General features: G+C 43.7%; 1 protein-coding gene across 6 annotated transcripts in view; it reads left to right on the top strand.

Moving 5' to 3' along the window:
- The window catches only part of ZHX3 (zinc fingers and homeoboxes 3), a 107,056-nt gene that overhangs the window by 79,772 nt on the left and 6,505 nt on the right, over nucleotides 1-20,779 (top strand). Inside the window, exon 1 of one of the 6 annotated variants that reach the window (XM_065922002.1) lies at nucleotides 5,610-5,804. The exons of the other annotated variants lie outside the window; for them this stretch is intronic. Coding sequence (XP_065778074.1) covers nucleotides 5,792-5,804 — 13 coding nt within the window. The 5' untranslated portion in view covers nucleotides 5,610-5,791. Of the gene's footprint in view, nucleotides 1-5,609; nucleotides 5,805-20,779 lie in introns of those variants that run through there. 6 annotated transcript variants of the gene reach the window in all.

The following is a 20,779-nucleotide window of genomic DNA, read 5'->3' as shown; positions in this document are numbered from 1 at the left end:
TTGACAGTTGGCTACCAGGAACAGGGGGATACAGAAATATCTATACCTTCCTCTCAGTTTTTCTGTGAACCTGAAACTGCTCTTAAAAACAATTAAAAATTAGTGAACCCACAACTTGAATTCATTTTAATAATATATTTTACTTAACCCACTCTATCAAAAATATTAATACTTCAACATGTAGTTCATATAAAGGTCATTACTGAGATATTTTATGTCACTTTTTTTTGGTACCTGAAAACTGTTTTCAGTCTCTGAAATCTAGTCTGAATGGTGTACTTCTGGTGCATCTCCATTTGTGCCAAGTCACATTTCAGGTGTTCAGTGGGCATACGTGGCCAGTGGCTGTTGTGTTGGCAGAGCAGGTGCTGAAGACTGCCCCTGATTCAGAAACCTGGCTTCTCAACCACACGACTCTCCCGCTCCCTAAGCACAGTAATGACAAACGCAAAAGAAGAGGCGCGCGCAGACTGTCTCTGAATCCCCAGCATCAGCTGTTGCCTTGTGGCCTGAGTTCAGGGTATCCAGAGCTGCACTGTCTAAGAGAAAATGTAATGCAGGCCACATGTGTGATTTAAAATGTTTGAGGAGCTACACTGAAAAAGTAAGCAGCAGGTAAAATTAATTTCAAGACTGTATTTAACCTAATATATAAAGAATATTATTTCAACATTATTTCAAATATGTGTTTAATATTAAAAATTATTACCAAAGACATAGAGACCAATGGAAGAGAATAGAAAGCCCAGAAATAAACCCTCACACATGTGGTCGAATGATTCTGACAACAGTGCTAAGACCAAATATTCAATGAGAAAGGGGAGACTTTCCAACATATGATGTTGGAAAAATTGGATATTCATATGTAAAAGAGAGATGCTGGACCCTTGCTTTTTTTACCATATAGAAAAATTTATTAATAATGCACTGAAGACCTAATTTTAAGACCTAAAACTATGGAACTCTTAGAAGAAAACACAGAGGAAAAGCTTCGTGACATTGGATTTAGCAGTAACTTACTGAATATAACATCAAAAGCATAGGCAGCAAAATAAAAATAAATTACACTACATCACAATTAAAAACTTCTGTGCTTCAAAGGACACATTCAATAGGGTGAGAGGCCAGCCTATGGAATAAAAGCAAATATTTGCAAGTCATATATCTAATGAGGGGTTAATATCCAGGATATATAAAGAACTCCTGCAACTCAACTGCTCATTTTTAAATGGGCAGAGGATCATTCTCTTAATTTTTGAGAGTTTGATATTGAAATTCCAACTAAAAATCTTAATTTAGCCACTTTAAAAAATAATTGTAATGTATAGTGGAACTATATGTAACCTCATTCTGTATTTTCCAAGCCTCCTATAAATGTGTTATCATACCCTCACAATTTAAGAATAAAAATTTTTTTTTAAATAAAATGGGCAGAGGCCTTGAATAGACATTTCTCCAAAGAAGTTATACAAATGGTTAATAAGCATCTGAAAAGGTGTTCAGCATCACTAATTGTTAGGGAAATGCAAATCAAAACTACAATAAGATACCATCTCACACTTTCAGGACAGCCACTATCAAAAAACCCAGAAAATAACAAATGTTGGCATTGTTGTTGTTGTTGGCATAGATCTAGAATAATTAGAACTCTTGTCACTGCTGGTAGCAATGTAAAATGGAGCAGGTACTATGGAAAACAATGTGAAAGTTACTCAAATAGCTGAATGTATAATTACCATAAGATTTAGTGATTCTGTTTCTGGGTATATACTCTCAAATGTTGAAAACAAGGACCCAAAGAGATATTTGTACACTCAAGTTCATAGCAACATTACTTACAGTAGCCAAAAGTTGGAAGCAACTCAAGTGTTCAATGAATGCTGAATGGATAAATGAAATGTGTTATATACATACAAGGGTCTATTATTCAATCTTACAAAGGAAGGAAGTTCTGACACCTGCTCCAACCATGGATGAACCTTGAAGACATGATGCTAAATGAAATAAGCCAGTCACAAAAGGACAAATACTATGTGGGTGAACTTATATGAGGTACCTAGAAAAGTCAAATTCATAGAGACATAAAGTAGAATGGTGGTTTCTAGGGACTAAGGGGAGAGGAAATTAAGAGTTACTGTTTAGTGGGGACAGAATTTCTGTTTTACAAGGTGAAAAGAATTCTGAAGATGGATGGTGATGATGGTTACATAACAGTGTGAATGCACTTGCTCAGTCACTAAGTCATGTCCGACTTTTCGCAACCCCATGGACTGCAGCTTGCCAGGCTTTCCCGTCCTTCACTTATCTCCTGGAGCTTGCTCAAACTCTTGTCTGTTGAGTCGGTGATGCCATCCAACCACTCATCCTCTGTCACCCCCCTCCACCTCTTGCCCTCAACCTCTCCCAGCATCAGGCTCTTTTCCAATGAGTTGGCTCTTTGCGTCAGGTGGCCTAAGTATTGAAGCTTCAGCTTCAGCATCGGTCTTGCCAATGAATATTCACAGTTGATTTCTTTTAGGGTGGACTGATTTGATCTCTTTGCTGTCCAAGGAACTCAAGAGTTTTCTTCAGCACCACAATTTGAAAGCATCAATTCTTTGGCACTCAGCCTTCTTTATGGTCCAACTCTCATCCATATGTGATGTACTTAATGATGTACTTAAAGCCCCTGAATGGTATACTTAAAATGGTTAAGATTGTAAATTTTATATGTAAATACATACTTTACCATAATATTTTTTAAAAATCCTTCTTCTAAAAAAGATGTAATTACTTCTGAAACCATAGACATTACAGATGGGAAAAGAGAACAAAAGAGGAGATATAAGTCAAGAGACTAAGGCAAATAAATAAAAAAATGTAAGCATGTTGATATAAAAAGTTAATTTAAAAGTGATTTAAAAGATACTAAAGCAGCATTTATTCCATCTCTGCTTCAAATAAAGAACTCAGTTCTATAAAGAAAATTATTAATGAGTTATTTTACGTTTGTTTTGTACAAACTCTTCAAATCTAGTGTGTTTTACCCTAACAATGCATCTCAATTTGAGCACACCACAGTTGAAGTGCTGAGTAGCCCCATGTGACTGGTACCTGAAGTGTCAAACAGCGTATGTGGAGAATCTTCTCATTGGAAGTAAGAAGCCCACAGAAATTTTCTAAACCAAGGAGTGACATGAACAGCTTTATGAGGTTTGATGATGAGCCTGGTGGCTCTGCTAGATGCAGACTGAAGGGGGAAAGAGCTAAGGGCAGCTGTGGGACTCCAGGCCAGAGCAGACGGGGACACCAGTGGGTGAAAGACACGAGGATGATGCCCCCGCCATCGTTTGTGGGGCACCTGCTAGGTGTCACACATGGGGTTGCACCCCTTCCACCCACACCTTCATTTTGTAACAACTCTGAAAGATGGAGACTGCTCCGTTCACTTGCAGAGGAGGAAGGGAGATGTTGAAGGCGCAAGCACCTTGCCCAGAGACCCTGCGCTCACAGGAGGCAGCATCAGGACATGACCAGGCCTGTCCTGCTCCAGAGTTCATGCACTTGACCCCTGGGCTGTGTCTCACAAGGGTGGTGACAGAGGTCAGCTTTGAAACATTCTTCCAGGTGTAAGATTTGATGGCACCTGGGGAAGGGGAGGATGGGAGAGGGTTGTGTGAAGGACACAAGAGTGACTCGGAGATCAGATCTATTGCTTGGAAATCTGGGTGGATGAGGAGACATGAGATGAAGATCGAGGCAGTAGCACACAGTGGCTGAATTTTTTGTTTTGCTTGTTTTGTTTTGAGGGATGAATGCCGAGGTAAGGGGAGGTAGACGCTAGTGTTAAAGAAACTGCAAGGACCAGTGGCCTTGGAAGTGATAGATTTGAATCTTAGCCAGTCGTTTACTGGCTGGCAGGGGCAATTTGGAAGTCACCTGGGGGCCGGAGATTGCAGAGTGCTAGATAGGGGTGAGTTATTTCCCTCGCGGGGAGCGTGAGGAGGTGTGGTTTTAACCTCCTTGAGGTCCTGAATGACTTTGAGACTCCCTGTGGGAGAGTCAGAAAGAGCCTTTCAACTGGTGACTTGCAGTTTGAGCAGAATAAGAGGGAGTGGGCCTGCAGTGTGCCGAAGACTGACTGATGGAGGAGGCTGGGCAAGTGCGGCAGTGGGAGCTGGCCGTGGGGGTGGGGTGGGAGAGGGCCCGTTACGGGGTGATCGCTGTTTTTCGGAGAGTTCCTGGGTATTTTAAGTCAAGTCAGATGAACTTCTCTTGTCCAAGATTATCATAGACATACCACCACCATGTAATATTAAAAGCAGCCTTTTGTTTGAAAACATAAACAGATACAACTTTTACCAGATTTATGATGGTAGGCGCATCACATCATTTCTCGTGTACACCATCAAAAGTTCTTAGAAACTTTTGATTTAGGCTCCTGAAATCTCATGGAAGGAAAATAAATGTTTACTAATTCTCAACAGAAGTTATGCCTCCACAAACACTCTCCTGAGTATACCAGTAGTGACGTGTGTTTGTATGTGTGTCCACACTCAGGTATCATAGGAAGAGGACTGAGATGGAAATAGGGAGATGTGTATTTTATTCCTGGTTTGACAATGGTTGTGAATAAATTGTAGGAATTTTTGTTTTTGGGACAGAGGTAATTTGGTGATGGGAGCTGAAACGCGAAGGCAGATATGACCACTCTGACTGGTGCTGTTCCACTGGCATGATTGGATTGTGGAGAGCTTAGCTTGTTTTTTTTAAAGCAATCTCTCTCCAAAACAATTGAAAATAAGGACTCACAGAGAGATTTGTACATCCATGTTCTTATGAAGCAGAATTTTCACAGTATTAGAAGGGGAAAGCAATGCGAATGTCTGCCAACAGATAAATGGATAAACATTGGTCTCCACACACAGTGGACTATTATTCAGCCTTACAAAAGGAAGAGAATCCCGTCACATGGTACAGCCTGGGTGAACCTTGAGAACACAATGCTAAGTGAAATAAGCCAGTCCCAGAAACACAGGTCCACATGTAAAACAGTCAGACTCTTAGGAAACAAGGGTGGTTGCCAGGGATTGGGGAAGCAGCGAGGGGAGTCACTGATGTTCAGTGGGTGTAGTTTCAGTTTTGCAAGATGAAAAGAGGGCTGGAGATGTGATGTGTAACCATGTGCGCCTAGTTAATCCTCCTGCATACTTCAGAGTATTAAGCTGCTTTATTTTGTATTATGTGTTTTGTTTTGTTTAATCACAACTCTTTTTTTTTTTTTTTTTTTTTTAAAGCAAGCGGGGTAAAGCAGTGGAGGTACCTTTCGCTGTTTCAGTTAGTTGTCGGCCTCCAGTGGCCGGCCTCCAGGGGAAGGCGGTGGAATGAGGGCAGCCACGTTGCTACAGTTACTGAGGGCTCACAGTGAACGAGGCGGCACGCTAAGTTGTTCTGCGCACTCCTTACCAGTTCCCCGAACGTCGTATTGGCTCTGTGAGGTAGGCAGGATTGTCTCCATTTTACCAGTGAGGAATCCAGTCATTTGCCCAGGAATACACAGTCCACAGTGGCAGGGCTGGGGGACACATACGCAGCTCTGTCTGAATTAGAGTTGTTATCTCCATTCTCAGTGACCCGGTTTGCCGAGAATGACTTTGCAATGAATTGATTCATCCATTCATTCACTGAAAGTCATGATTGTGTGCCAGGCCCTGTGCTGGGTGCTGAAGACACTGGGGGCTTAGGCGCTGACTTTGTCGAGCTTACTGCCAACTGGGATGAGTGAGCAAGAAGAGATACAAGTGAGGAGCCGATGACAAATTTTGGTAAGTGATACAAAAGAGCCAACGAGAACACTGTGATAGAGGACTGATGATGGGGGAGGCTGGGGGCTGACTTAGTTGTTTAAAAACGGTGTTCAGAGAAGATCTCATAAGGACTGTGATCCTGGGTGAGGAGATGTTAGCAGCCAGGAGGGGCCCCAGGTGCCATCCCCACCCGGACTCTCTGGAGCCTATAGGAGCCTCAAAGGGCTGTGATTCATGTGGCGTGGCTGTAATAAAGGACGAGAAACCCAAACGTCCCCTCCTTAAGGGCGGGTGGGGGTGTGAGGGGAGGGGAACCAGGATGAAGGCGGTCAGAAGGGACAAGCTTCTAGTTCCGAGAGAAGTAGTGATTAGGGATGCAGTGTATAGCATGATAAATATAATGAACACTGCTCTGCGTTATATATGAAAGTTGTTAAGAGAAAAAAATCCTGAGTTCTCATCACAAGGAAAAAAAATTTTTTTTTCTTTAATGTTGCATCTGTATGAGATGATGAATATTCACTAAACTTCCTGTGGTCATCATTTCATGCTGTAAGGAAGTCAGATCATTAGGCTGTACATCTTAAAGTTATGCAGTGCTATATATCAATGATATCAATAAAACTGGAAGAAAAATAAATGGCGAGAAGGTAGAAGTCAAAGGGGAAGAAAGCCAAGAACTGTTCCATCAGAACTGTAAAATATGTCCCCAGATGGCCTCGTGATGAAAGAATCCCAGGCCTGCCAAATTCCAGCAGTGTTCCCTTGTGCCCCGGGTCACCTCACCTCTGCGCCTTGAATTTCTCATCTGTGTGTGTGTGGGGGGGAGAAACCAGAACTTCTTCCTGGATCGACTTCTGGTAGTATTAGCAGTGGTGGTAGGATGGTTAAAACACTGCCTGGCTTAATTCTCCTCTGGTTGGGCTAAATCCTGTTGCTCATTTGGTTCTGACAGCCCCATTTTGAGAGAGACATAGACGAAATAGAGGGTATTCAAAGAACAGGTCACTGGAGAGAGAGTGGGTTGAATTCAGGATGCTTACTTTACACTGCAGAGGTGAATACCAAAGGGTGAAATGACGACCTTCAACCATGTGAAAGGCTGATGTGTAGAGGGAGTTGACTGATCACATAGTGATGAGTGCTGACTTGTTCTGCGTCCGTTCAAAAGATAGATCTAAAACCCGGGAACCAGGTCCAACTAAGAAAAGAGCTTTTAATAAATTGTTGTAAGTGATAATAAGCTCCCAGGTCATGGAGGTACTCAAATGAGAGTGGATAACAGGTTGTTGTAGGGTTTTTGATTAAGAAAGAGTTTGCTCTGCATGCACTGACCCATCCCTCCATCCTGGATGTTTTGAAGTTACTTTAGGACCATGGCTTTAGGCTGGAGGCAGATAGAATATGTTCAGGAGTAGGTATTATATTTAGTTGTGGATGGCGTGCCCTTATGCACCACTACAGAACTAAAACCAAAAGACCATCTGTATTTATTGAAGTTTGAAGTGTAAAGGAGCTCTACATGGTGTTCGACCCTGGTCACATATTCTTTTTCTGTCTTTTGGCAGTTCTGGGTCTTTGCTGCGGCCCACGGGCTTCTCTGTAATTACTCTTTGGACTCTCCAGTTGTATGTGCCGGCTTCTTTGCCTTGTGGCACGTAGGATCTTAGTGTCCCGACCAGGGATCAAACCTGCACCCCCTGCACTGTCAGGTAGGTGCTTCACCACTGGACCTCCAGGGAAGTCCCCCAGACACATAATCTTCAAAGCCCTCTGGCCCAACTCCACCAGCCACTCACATCTTCACCTGCTGCTCTTTGTAACAACTCAGCATAGTTTAGGAAATGGCTACATTTCCCATTAACATACCTGTTGTTGCTGTTATTCAGTCGCCAAGTTGTTTCCAACTCTTTGCAACCCCCAACTGCTGCACTCCAGGCTTTCCTGTCCTTCACTATGCCCCAGAGTTTGCTCAAACTCATGTCCACTGATGTGGGACCACTGAAGTCAGTCTGCGGTGTAGGCTGACCCTGGGAGAGGGGTGGGGAACAGCACCCCTCCAAGGAGAGAGCCGGAGAGTTCAGTTTAGAGGAGTGTTTAGTCCTGAGAGGCTCAGACATGCCCACTACCCTGCAAGCTGTTTAGCCTGCAGAGTCTCTGACCCATACTGGAAAAAATCAGTTAAAACAAAGTCAGTGTAATTCAGAAGTAAAACCACATCCAGGGCAAACCATTTACTATTTTGCTTTTTGGATTTTTAGTTTTAAATTTACTAAAGTAATTTACTTTTTGGACTTGAAACAATATGTGGACTTCAAGTGCGTTTTCATGTAACGTGATTGACTTTGGACAGTGCAGGTTCTGACGAGTTGCCTTTCAAGGTAGCCTCTGTTGGTCCACACCCTCCCTCTCTCCCACCTCCTCATCCCCTGGGCCCCCCTTCCCGCTTTTCGTAGTTTCTCTGTGGGTTCAAGCAGGTTTGGGCAGAGATCAGAGTCTTTTCACTGGGACACTGGCCTTTCACGGCCTCCCTGAAATGCTGATGACAAAGCCAGCTCAGTCCAGCCTCTCACCTGGAAAGGGGCCTTCCAGTCTCAGCAGACATTGGCTTTGGCTTTTGATAGGAAGCTTCCTGGTTCAAACCTGTCTTGGTTGATGGCGACACCACCCTTCCAGTGGCTTAGGTCAAACACCCTGGAGTCAACCTTGATTCCTGTGGATGTGATTCCTTCACACGCCCCATCCAGTCCCTTAGGAAACCTTGTCTGCTCGACTATCAGAAGGTCCCAGACTCCAGACACTTCTCTTCACCTCCGTCTCTAACCATCCTGGCCCAGGCTATTGTCGTCTCCTGCCTGGATCACTGCCATTCCCTCTTGACAGGTTTCCTGCTTCTCCCCTTGTTTTTCCTGCAGTCTGTTCTCAACGTGTCCAGCAGCTGCGTGCTGTGGGACACACGTCAGACCTTGTCAGCCTCCACTCCTAGCCCCCGCCACCCCGGGTGCTGCCCAGCTCAGAGAAACCCGGGTCGTCACCATGGCCCGCACCGTCTGCCGCTCACCTCTTGGGCCCCGTTCTCCCATGCTCACTCCCGACTGCTCCCGCTCAGCTGTCCTGAACAAACCAGGCACATTGCCACCTCCAGGTCCTTGCCCAGCTCATGCCTCTGCCTGGGACGCTCTTCACCTCCAAGATGGCTCGCTGCCTCACCTGAGTCCCTGCTTCAGTGTCACATTCTTAGGAAAGCCATTCCACCACCATATTTAATACTGTAACCTTGCATCACCTCCCCACCCACCATGCTCCTTGTCCCCCCTCCTTGCTTTATTTTTCTCCATTGCACTTACTGCTCTGTCTCACTCGTTCTCTCTCAGCACTGTAGACGTGCCATCCCACTGCCTCTGTCATCCACTTGGTTCTTTTTGCTTCTTTTGGCTGTGTCGGGTCTTTGTTGTGGCGTGTGGGTTTTCTCTAGTTACGGTGTGCTGGAGGCTTCTCTTGTTGCGGAGCACAGGCTCTAGAGCATGCAGGCTCAGTAGTTGTTTCATGCAGGCTCTCTAGTTGCCACGTGGCATTCGTTTCCCGGTGGCATGTGGGATCTTAGTTCCCCAACCAGGGATTAAACTCACATTCCCCTGCCTGGGAAGGCAGATTCTTAACCACTGGACCACTGGGGAAGTCCTGCACTTACTATTAACACATAGTTTCACTTACTTATTTGGTTTATTGTTTCTCCCCTAAATGAGAATGTAAACTCCAGGGTGGCAGAGAATTTTGTATCTCTTTTTTGTCTTTCATTCTATTCTAGCATATTCTGGCATCTAGGACAGTGTCTGGCACAGGGTATAGGTGCTTAGTAAACATTTCTTAAATGAATTAACTTTCTTTTCTGTATCAAACTTGTTCCTCTAAGTCTCCCAGACCTAAAGGGGAAAAGTCCAGTGTTGTATTTTGATACTGGTACTGGGTGTGAATTAAATCCAAGAGCACTTCTCCATATTGTTCTGGGGAATCTCACAGTGTAAATAATCTGGCATCCCTGGGTCACAGCTTTTATGGAAGGATAAAGTATGATGCATGAAACTCTGGTAAGAAAAGTGATAAATACATCATGACTCCGTCTGGAGAAGTAGGTTTGGATTCAGGTGCCACCCTTAAGAGAGCTCTAGACAAATAGGAGCACTTTCAGAGAAGAGCAGTTGAGACGATGCCAGACGTTCCAGCCATGACCCCATGTGCAGAGTGCTTGGTTTGGGTGGGAAAGGACCCTTAGGGAACCGGACTCCTTCTTTCAAATATGGGAGAAGGTGTCATTCAGACGATTAATAAGGCTTCAGGTCATCTCCTACTCCCCTCCACCCCCTCAAAAGCAGACCAGCTTTGGTGGAACCTGAACATTAGGAGGGAGGGTCTCCTGAGGAGGGAAAAAGTATCAAGAATATAAGCATGGTGGTGGTGCTTAGTTGTGTCTGACTCTTGGCGACCCCATGGACTGTAGCCCTCCAGGCTCCTCTGTCCAAGGGATTCTTCAGGCAAGAATACTGGGGTGGGCTGCCATTTTCTCCTCCAGGGGATCTTCCCAACTCAAGGATTGAACTGGCATCTCTTTGTGTCTCCCACATTGGCAGGCGGATTCTTTACCACTAGTGCCACTTGGGAAACCCAATATAAGCATACATTTACAAAAATATAGATGCATTCCTCAGAGGGAGCCCATCAAGTGAGGGTCCTGGAAACTTCATCTTCTTCAGCCTCGTGGGAAATCCACCACATTCAATCTCCTACGCCAGCAAAGCCAAGCTCCTTGGTCTCTCTCCAAACCACGTCCTCTCTTCCCTCCGTGGCTTTTCACTAAGTGTTCTTCTGTCTAGAACCCCCTTTTCTCAACATGTCTGCTTGGCAGTATCTACTCGTCCTCCAGCCTGTATTTAAAAGGCTGCCCCTTCTTCGAGGCCTTACCCACGTCCTCCGAAAAGCTTAGGTAGTGGTAAACCTTCTCCTGCACCCTCACCAAGTCCACTGTGACACTTGGCTTATTGTTTGATTTGTGTTGATTCGTTTGTCTGGCTTCCCTTATACTGTGTATCCCTCAGGATGGGTTGGATTATGCTGTAGTAACAAGCAACTCCAAAAACCTCAGTGACTTAAAACCACAATAGTTATTTCTTGCTCACTTTACATGTGTATTATACAGATCAACTTTTGTTCTCCCTTTAGGACCCAGGCTAACAGAGTAGCTACGATCTGAAACATTTCCAAGTTGCCGAGCCAGCCAGACAGTAAACAGTGAAGCAAAGCATGTACTTTCTCTTAATGCTTTCCCCTGGAGATGACACATTTGCTTACATTTCACTGTTTACACCCAACTGCAGGTGGGCAAGGGAAGCCAGTGTGTGCAGAAGGAAAGCACGCCCCAGATGGCTGGTGAAGAACCTAAAGACTCCAGTAACTGATTAGCTTCTGTAGTACAGCAATGACGTCTTTTTAGAAATCCTTTTATACCCAGAACCTAGCACATAGTACTGAGCACATAGGAATTCTTCAACAATTTTTGAGTGAAAAATTAAACCTAGTGAGTAAAACCCCCAGGAAGGTAATTTTGGGGGTGCTTGCTATAAGGAATCATTTCTAACATCTTTTCAAACCCAGTAGATGCTGAGCTCCCCACCTCTGGAGATAGTCAAGCCCGGGCCACCTTGTAGAACTGGGTGGTTAGCCATCCTAACCACAGAAGTGACACTTTCAAGATGATTCATGCAAAGTCGAACGATTGAAATACGTGGTCTCTCGAGTCCAGTATTCTTGCCTGGTGAATCCCATGGACAGAGGAACCTGGCAGGCTAGTCTGTAGGGCTGCAAAGAGTCAGACACGACTGTGCGGCTGAGCACACCGCACAGGGTCCCTTTAATTCTGAGGCTGCTGTGTTTTTATTCTCACCACTTTTCTGAGCTTGAGAAAGAGTGAATTACGGTTCACTGTAGAGGTGACAACATCTGACTGGAGCAGGCTATTTCTGTTGATGACTTGACAGAAACAAGAACTGTTTGAAGGGGAAAAATAAGTAGAGAGCGCTGGCCCCAAGCTCTCCGCTTGGTGGTGATTCCTAAGTGTAGAAAGTATTGTGACCCTCAGGTATCCAGAGATGCCAGCCCTGGGCTTGACATGGCTTTGACACTTGAGGCCTTGGCTCAGAGACAGACTCCAGTTCTTTGTAACTTCTTTCTTTGTTTCAGCAGAAATATGATAATTCCAGCTAGCAGATCTGCTGGGCTGCCAGGGTCCTGCCCACACACATTCCTGAGGCTGGACCGTCTCCCTTATGTTCTTTTTGTTGTAGATTCCTGCTGACTAACCTCAGTCTAATCACTTAGCCCCACCGTAGCTGAGTTCTCTAGTCATGCTCTGGAGGAAGCAATTCCTCCCCTCTTCTCACACTCTAAAAATGTTATACATGTGAAGGCTCATGACAGCCCTGTCAAGTCATTTTAATCTTGAAAAATAACACCATCCAACAAATTCCACTTGTAAAAATCTTTGAGCCCTCTGTAAGAAGGCCCAAAATTATGTAATTAATAATGTGGATAATGTAAAACTAATGAAAGGTAGTGAGTTTATCATTCAGTTAGTATTCAGAGTGAACGTGGCCTAAAAAAGAACAGAGTCAGAACATTGGGTCCATGTATGAATCTGTCCCCTGCCATTTCTCGCCCAATAGCTCTCCGGTGCTCTGGGTGGAGCAACGATAATTACCACCTCCGGAGGCCACTGGGATGGATTGAGAGCAATGAACGTGCTTTGTGATAGAGAATTGACTTTCTTTCTAGCATAGCAGTAGCGCCATCCGTGCAGATTGATCCGCTTGTGTGTGGTATTATCTTATAGTTCAGAAGACTCTGGCAGTGGGGGAAGCCACTGATTTAATGCAGAGTTTATGCAGTGGTTCACAGGTTCACAGCTCCAGCCCCTGCCACTACTGGGATCACCTGATTCGTGCCACACAGCAACTCTGAAAGGTCTGTCGCTTGCAGCCCAGACTGACTTCACAGTGAGAACCTGCTGGGTGTTTTGTTTTACCTTGCTTGCACATCTGGCCCCCATCCAACTTTTTGACACTTCCAGCATATGGGGTTCACTCAATTTTTCAGCTATTCTGTGGGACTTCTCACAAGTAGGTAATCTTTAGGATGCTTGTGATTAGGGTTAATTTCAAGGGTAAAAGCTCTGCACTTCCAAGGATTCTGCCTCAATCAAATTGTGCCCTTCTGGATTGCAGAGTGTCAAGGGTCCAACAAAATGATCACAGTCGTTGATGACTGGAAACAGATATTTGAAAACAATGAGTGATCAGATTCGCTCCATCTCTCTGACACAGGTTAATCCGTGGCAGATGTAATTTATTATTCCAGTTGAATGACTTCAGCAGGACAAGTTTGCCTAGTAAATGATAAGATAGTGACGCAAATTAGGGACTCCATTTTGACACGGCCTTGGGATCTGCAGGGGCATCAGGACCCCCTCCCCCAGCCCCTCTCTTGTACCTCTTGTGCACTGGATGGTCATGTGACCGTGAAACTTCCCAGCCATGCATGAGCAGTTCACAGCCATTCTGTGTGCTGTATTACCCTGTTGAAGGGTTTGCTGCTCATTAGCACCATTAATTTTATTTATTTTCATCCTTACTGCTACTTTTAAAATTAAAAGCAACACATGACTGTACAAATTCAAACAATATAGAGGGCATAGAGTTTAAAAAAAAAAGTAAAGGCTCTTCTTCCTGATAAAGTCATTATTGTTTAATAGATCAGTATTTATCCTTTGTTCTTCTGAATTCTTTTCATATTCAAACAAATACAAGTCTAGATAGATTATTATATTATGAAATCATATATTTTATTATGCAGTATGTTACATATTTTATTATTTAAATGTCTTAAGAGAGATATTTACATCAGTACACATAGGTCTTAGTCCAATAGCAGAAGTAAAACTGAAAAATTCACAAATATTAAGAAATTAAACAACACATTTTTGAACAACTGGTGGGTCAAGGAAGAAATCATAAGGGAAGCTAGAAAATACCTTGAAGCAAGTGAAAACAAAAACATAACATAACAAAACTTTGATATAGAGTAAAAGTAGTACTACGAGGGACATTTATAGTGATAAATACTTTCATTAGAAAAAAGAAGAGGGGATTCCCTAGTGGTCCAGTGGTTAGGGCTTTGTGGTCCATTGCAGGGGGCATGGGTTCAATCCCTGGTTGGGGAACTAAGATCCTCAAGTTGCATGGTGTGGTCAAAAAAAAAAAGAAAGATCTCAAATCAACAGCCTAACTTTATACCTCAAGGAACTAGAAAAAGAAGAACAAACTCAACCCAACCACCTTGAAACCAGGTTCAGTGCAACCCCTATTAAAATCCCAATGATATTTTCTTGCAGAAATAGAAAAAAATTCTAAAACCCTTATGGAATCTCAAAGGACCCTGAATAGCCAAGACAATCTCGAGAAAGAAAATCAGAGCTAGAGGCCTTGCACATCCTGATCTCAAACATATTACAAAGCAACAGTGATCAAAGCAGCATGGTACTGGCATGGAGATAGACAAAGACCTATGGAAAAGAATGCAGAGCCCAGAAGTAAACTCTGTCATATGTGGTCAAATGGTCTTCAGCAAGGATGCCAAGGGGGCATCTGTCACATAGCACCGCATGGGTGAGCCTTGAGAACATTAAGTGAAAGAAGCCAGTCTCAGAAACATGAGTTCTGCATAGTCCTACTTACACGAGGTGTCTGCAGTTGTCAAACTCATAGAAGCAGAAAGTAGAATGATGGTTTTCAGGGGCTGAGGAGGGGGCAAGGGGACCCACTGTTGTTCAGAGTCTAGAGCTACAGTTCTGCAAGGTGAAAAGAGGTCTGGAGATCTGCTGAACAACAGTGAGGGTGTGTTAACGATACCCTACACTTCAAAGTAGTTAAGACGGGAAATTTTATGTTACGTGCTTTTTACCACAAGAAGAAATGAGAGTATAACCCTATTAAAATGCTATTTTGGTTTCTCCCCTTTAATTTAGCAATGATGTTAATTATTTTTAGAAATTGCCTAGTATTAAAACATCCTTGCAATCTTGGTATAAACCACAGCTTCCTCTGTGATAGATGATGAAGAACCAATTTCCTTAATATGTAGAGAACTCTTAAAATCTACAGAAAAAACAGACAAAAGTAATTTATCACAAAGTATCAACAACATGAGAAAAGCTTTTCAGCCATCCCTATACAGAAATGCAAGTTAAAACAGCAGTGACCAGTTTTTCATGTATGTATGAGCAGACACTAGCAGTAGTAATGCCGTGTGGTGACACTGAAGCCACGTCGTTCTCTGGTAATGGGAGTGAAAGTCAGCACCATCTCTTTGGAGGGCAGTGTTGTGTTTTACTGACAGTATTTTAAATGCCGCAGCAGGACTTCCCTGGTGGCCCACTGGTTAAGAATCTGCCTGACGACGAAGGGTACGCACATTCAGTTCCTGCTTCAGCAAGATCCCACACGCTGCAGTGCAGCTAAGCCCCCTGAGCTAGAGCTAGAGCCTGTTCTTCACAGCAAGAGAAGCCACGGCAGTGAGAAGCCCACACGCCACAACTAGAGCGTAGCCCCCCACTCACTGCAACTAGAGAAAGCCCGTGCGCAGCAACAAAGACTCAGAGTAGCCAAAAAAATAAAATAAAGAAGTAATTAATAAATGCCACAGCAGTTCTACTTACAAGAACTTCAGAATTTCAGATACTTTCAAATGCACAAAGGTATTCTCAGGGATAGCCATTGAGCCATTATTTGTAAGAATTTTAAAAATTGGAGAAATGCAGAAGTCTGTTAAGAGCTAGATTGGTTAAGTAAATTTGGTGGATACATAAATTAGAACACTGTTTAAAAGAGTGAGATAAACAGTAGGTTCTGATATTAAAAGGTGTTGAAACTACATCATTGTGGCAAGAAAAGAGAGGATCAGAACAAAATACAACTCCACTTTTGGTTTTTAAGAACACTGGTTATAGTAACTTATGCCTGGAAAAGATGTCTGAGATATGGACGATAGATTGTTAACAGTGGCTCTGTCTGGAGAAAACAGGGAGGATTTTCACTTTTCTTAATTATTTCTGAGAGAAGCATTGTCTCATAAATGTTCTTAAAAGAATATGAAGTGGATGACTGTAGAATATTCAAGACTACCCGTATCTGTCAAGTTAGCCTCATTATGGAAGTCTTATTCTTCTCATCCTTTCTTGTTGTCTACTTGAGCTTTCAGAACCATGAAGAGTATATTAAAATCACTGATCGTGTTTCTGCAACTCTGTCAGCTTCTCCCATTACTCCTGTTTCTATCGATAAATTGTGTGTCTCATGTCAAGGAGGGCTGAAGCCCAGCCCCCGTAACACTTGGAAAGCGTCTGCTGATAGTCGCCTTTTCAACATTCGAAGTCTTTTGTTGAACTCCTATTGTCCTTCCAGTTCCTTCCTCAGAATTAAAACAACAATGGAAAGTTCCTGACTTATCTATAAAGCTAAACACTTTAAGAATTTGATCTACAAACACTTTTTTTCTCCAGCCCCACACATGTGATTGTTTGCAGTGTTGAAGTACAGCAACTTAGCTGCAGCTTTGTTAGTTTAGGGAACTGAGCAATTCCTAGTTTCCAAAGACAGATTTTGGGGGGAAAGTTATGTACTTTCAGTCTTATTTCCTCATTAAAGAAAAACAATGCATTTACAAGACAAACTTTCAAGACAGGGTGGAGAAAGGATTGTACAAAGAATGATGATGAACCTGGGATTGTCATCTGGTCCTTGTCTGCGAATCTCTTCGGCAGCACAAAACCTCACATTTTTATCAGCTCACCTCACTCAGGGTTTGACTTGGCTAACCGTCTGTTTCCTCAGGGCAATTACTGCCTCGCTTGTCCAGCAGGGTCCATGAGCCGATTCTGGATGGGATTTCTCGATAGAGCCTTACTTTTTGAACGCCACTTTTGTTGGATACCCTTGAAAAAATGTTTGACAAATAGACTTACCCCACTTAGCTAAATGGGTGGTACTACTGAAAATAGCCAGATGATGTCATACAGGTTGTAAGTACGTGGGGATTCACTGGAAAATTCTGTCAACTTTTTGTATGTTTGGCATTTTTCCTGATAAACACTGGGGGGAAGTACAGCTCAGGAAAGCCCTGCAGGCCTCCTTCCAGCAGTGTTGTGCTTGCTGGGAGAGCGCGGCGTGTGCACTGGTGAGGGCAGCCTCTGGAGCCCGCCTGCCAGCCTCCGCTGCCTGCCAGCTGTGTGCCCTGCAGGCAGTTATGCTCCGCTGAGAGCCTGGGGGTGATCACAGTCCCTCCTCTGGGGTTTGCTGTGGGAGTGAAATGAGAGGTGCGGGTTACGGCACTCCCTGCCCGTAGTAAACACTCAGGGACCTTTGGCGATTGCTGTCCCCCTCACCCCACCCCCACTCCTGCTGTTTAACCAGCTTCCTTCGCAACAGGTGACCGAGCCACTCGGAACAGCTGGCAGTGTGCCCTCCCGGATCGTTGATTTGAAAGAGTTGGGGGGCTACCTTGAGACTGAATTGTGAATGACATCAGGACCATCTCCTAAAATCAGTTCCATTTTTTGTTGTCCCCTGCTCAGCCGTAGTAAATAAAACACAAGGGACAAGCCGTAACTGCTTTGCTGGAGCCCAGTCGCCATCACAAAGGTCAGTTCGGCCTGAGTGTTGGGGGCTGGGCTGGGCAGGCGGGCCTCCCAGTGACCATGCTTGCTTCCTGAGCCGCCAGGTCCACGGTTCTCATCCCTGTGGTTCTCGTCCCTTTCTCGCCTTGACCCTGGCGTCCACAGCCACCGCTTTCACCTTCCCTAGGGCAATCGTAAAGAAGAGGAAGGCAGGTCAGGAAGTACCATAAATCAGTGAGGCCACCCGTACTGGATCCGGAGATGTGACAGTGATGACCTTCTTCTACAGAACTGAGGGCTGTTACTTGCTATCCTCCACTTTCTTGGGTTTTTTAAGTCCTTTCAGTGGTTTTTATCGTATTCACAGTCTTATGCATCACCCCAAATAGAAACCTCATCTCCGTTAGCCGTCAGTCAGGTCCCCATTTTCCCTTCTCCCCTCTGGCTTGGCAAACACTGATACATTCTGTCACTATGGAGGTACCTATTCTGAGTGTTTTACACAGATGCAGTCATGTGATACATGGCATCGTATGTCTGCCTTCCTGACGTTTCTAAACATGCTGTAGCCCACGTCAGTACTTCATGCTTTCTTATGACTGAACAATAGTGCGTCACATGGACAAAGCCCGTTGTCTTTATTCATTCACCTGTTGATGGCCATTGAGGTTGCTTCTACTTCAGGGCTATTATTATGAATATTTGTGTGGACATATTTTCATTTCTATCTGGTATTCACCAAGGAGTGGAATTATTGGGCCCTATGGTGATTCTATATTTAACTTTCTGAGAAACTGCCCTACTGTTTTCTCAAGTGCAGCAAAGGCTGTACCGTTTTACCTTCCAGCCAGTGATGCTGGAGGGTTCTAGTCTCCCCACATCCTCACCTGTAGTGTTATCATCTGTCATTGTGATTATAGCCATCCTGGTGGGAGTAAATTGGCATCTCATTGTGGTTTTGATTTGTGTTTCCCTAATGACTAATGATGTTGAGCACTTTTTTAAAAAATTTATTTATTTTTGGCTTTGCTGGGGTTTCGTTGCTGCAGGGGCTTTCTCTTGTTGCAGCGAGTGGGGAACTGTTCTCCTGTGCAGTGCACGGGCTTCTCATTGAGGTGGCTTCTCTTGTTGCGGAGCATGGGCTCTAGGGTGTGGGCTTCAGTAGTTGCCACACGTGGGCTCAGCAGTTTCAGCTTCCAGGCTGTAGAGCATGGGGTCAGTAGTTGTGCTACACAAGCTTAGTTGCCCCTCGGCATGTGGGATCTTCCCAGAGCAGGGATCAAAACTGTGTCTCCTGCATCGGCAGGCGGATTCTTTACCACTGAGCCACCAGAGAAGCCCAAGCACTTTTAAAATATGCTTGTTGGTCATTTGTAGGCCTGATTTGGAGAAATGTCTATTCAAATTCTTTACCTATTTCTTAATTGGATTTTTGTCTTTTTATTATTCAGTTATAAGCCCTTTTATCTGATACGATTTGCAAATATTTTCTCTCATTCCGTGGCTTGTCTTTCTCATTTTGTTGATGACAACCTTTAAGGCACAGAAGGTTTTTTTAATTTTGATGAAGTCAGCTTTTTCTTATGTCACTTGCACATTCATATATTCTTTTTGATGTCTTCAGTGACTTATCTGAAAATCTGATTTGCCTGCTGAAAACATAACTGTATTATACTTAGTTTTCCTGATTTGGAATTTAATCAGGTGATAAAGCACCTGATTTAAAATGTTTGCTGGTACTATATAGAGGAGCTTAGAAGTGCTGATACTGGTAAATTACCCATTGATCTGGTAAATTACCCCATTTCTGTGTGCTCAGCCTCAGGAAATAATTTGATAGAAGAAATACATCCTACATGTCCAGAGGTCATTTCGTTGTCAAACCATGAGAGGGGGACACTGAGGTCTATGCGTAGCAGAGGAGGCTGAACTCTGTAGGGGTGCATTATTAGGTACTATTGAATATTATAATTATGAAGCTTATTTAATGACACTGTTTATGATGAAATGTTTAATTAAAAAAAAACCACATGTGTGTGCCCATTAATGATTAAAAATGTGTACAAAATATTTGCAGTAGATGGAAAACTATAGGTGGTTTTCTTAAATTTTACTTAATATTGGTGTTTTATTTTTACTATTAAAAATTAAGTTTAAAAAATGCATAACATTTCAGTGGAGGAAATGGTGACAAGTGGGTGAACTGGGTGTATGTTTATCCTTATCTCACACCAACTGTTTTTTTACTAGCAAATATTTTTTTATCATCATGATCACCAGGTCTTAAAAGAAAAAAAAATAGTTTGCTATGTTTATTTATTAAGAATTTACATGGAGATATTTTACCTTTTTTTTACATTTTTATATCAAATCTAAACACTGATGATAATATGATTCTGGTATTAGAATAACCATTATTTTAGTCATTATCAGCATTGTAATTTGCTAAAAGAAAGGTAATAATGATTGTGGTGGTACGTTAATATCAATAATAGACATCACAGAAAAATTTCTCCTGGCATCTCATGAAAGAATTACTAGTACTTTACATATAAATAAATCATCTCAGCTTTTGAAATAAATTTCAAATGGATCAAAGCTTACAGGGTTGGGTTTTTTTTTTAAGAAACAATAAAGGCACCAGAAGAAATAAAAAGCAAGCCCAATACAAGGTCACGGGTCGCACGCACACCCAAGGTGAAGCCGCCGCCCCAGGGAGAGAGGTACAGTCACGGGGCCACAAACCGCGTCTGTGGACCCTCCGATCCTCCGAGCTTGGGCTTTACCTGAGCACCAGGAGTCCGGGGTACAGCCAGTAACTCTGAGGTGGTCCCTCTCCTGCAGCCTGGAGCCGGGGTGACAGGGCAGGGCAGGCCGGTCCCCAGAGCTTGGCCCCGGGCAGCAGCGCCCTCTCCCCGGGACACGCGCTGCCACGACGCGGCCTCTGGGCTTGGCGCTGGAGAGGCAGAGGCGGCGTCCTGCGCTCGTGTGTGGGAAGGCTGTGAAAAGAAAACCCTTGTTGACCCAAACATTTAAACAAGAATTACACTAGGATCTTTTGTTCTTGCTCTGACATGGCCAGAATTCACTTGGAGGTCCAGAAGAGGATTATTTTTGTTGTTGTCATTTTCGAGTCCGAGTTATTTTATGCGCGCAAACAGAGGGAAACACAGAACAGAAGTGCATGGCTGAAGCCTGCCCCTAGTGTTGGGGTGAACCACATCGCTCTTCCGGGCGCTGTTTTGTGCTTGAGGGGCTCCCAACTGGAACGTTC

The sequence above is a fragment of the Muntiacus reevesi genome, chromosome 2 (genome assembly GCF_963930625.1).
Source record: "Muntiacus reevesi chromosome 2, mMunRee1.1, whole genome shotgun sequence".
Lineage (NCBI taxonomy): Eukaryota > Metazoa > Chordata > Mammalia > Artiodactyla > Cervidae > Muntiacus > Muntiacus reevesi.
The sequence above is the reverse complement of the archived record's forward strand: the minus strand, read 5'-3'. Positions and strand labels throughout refer to the sequence as shown.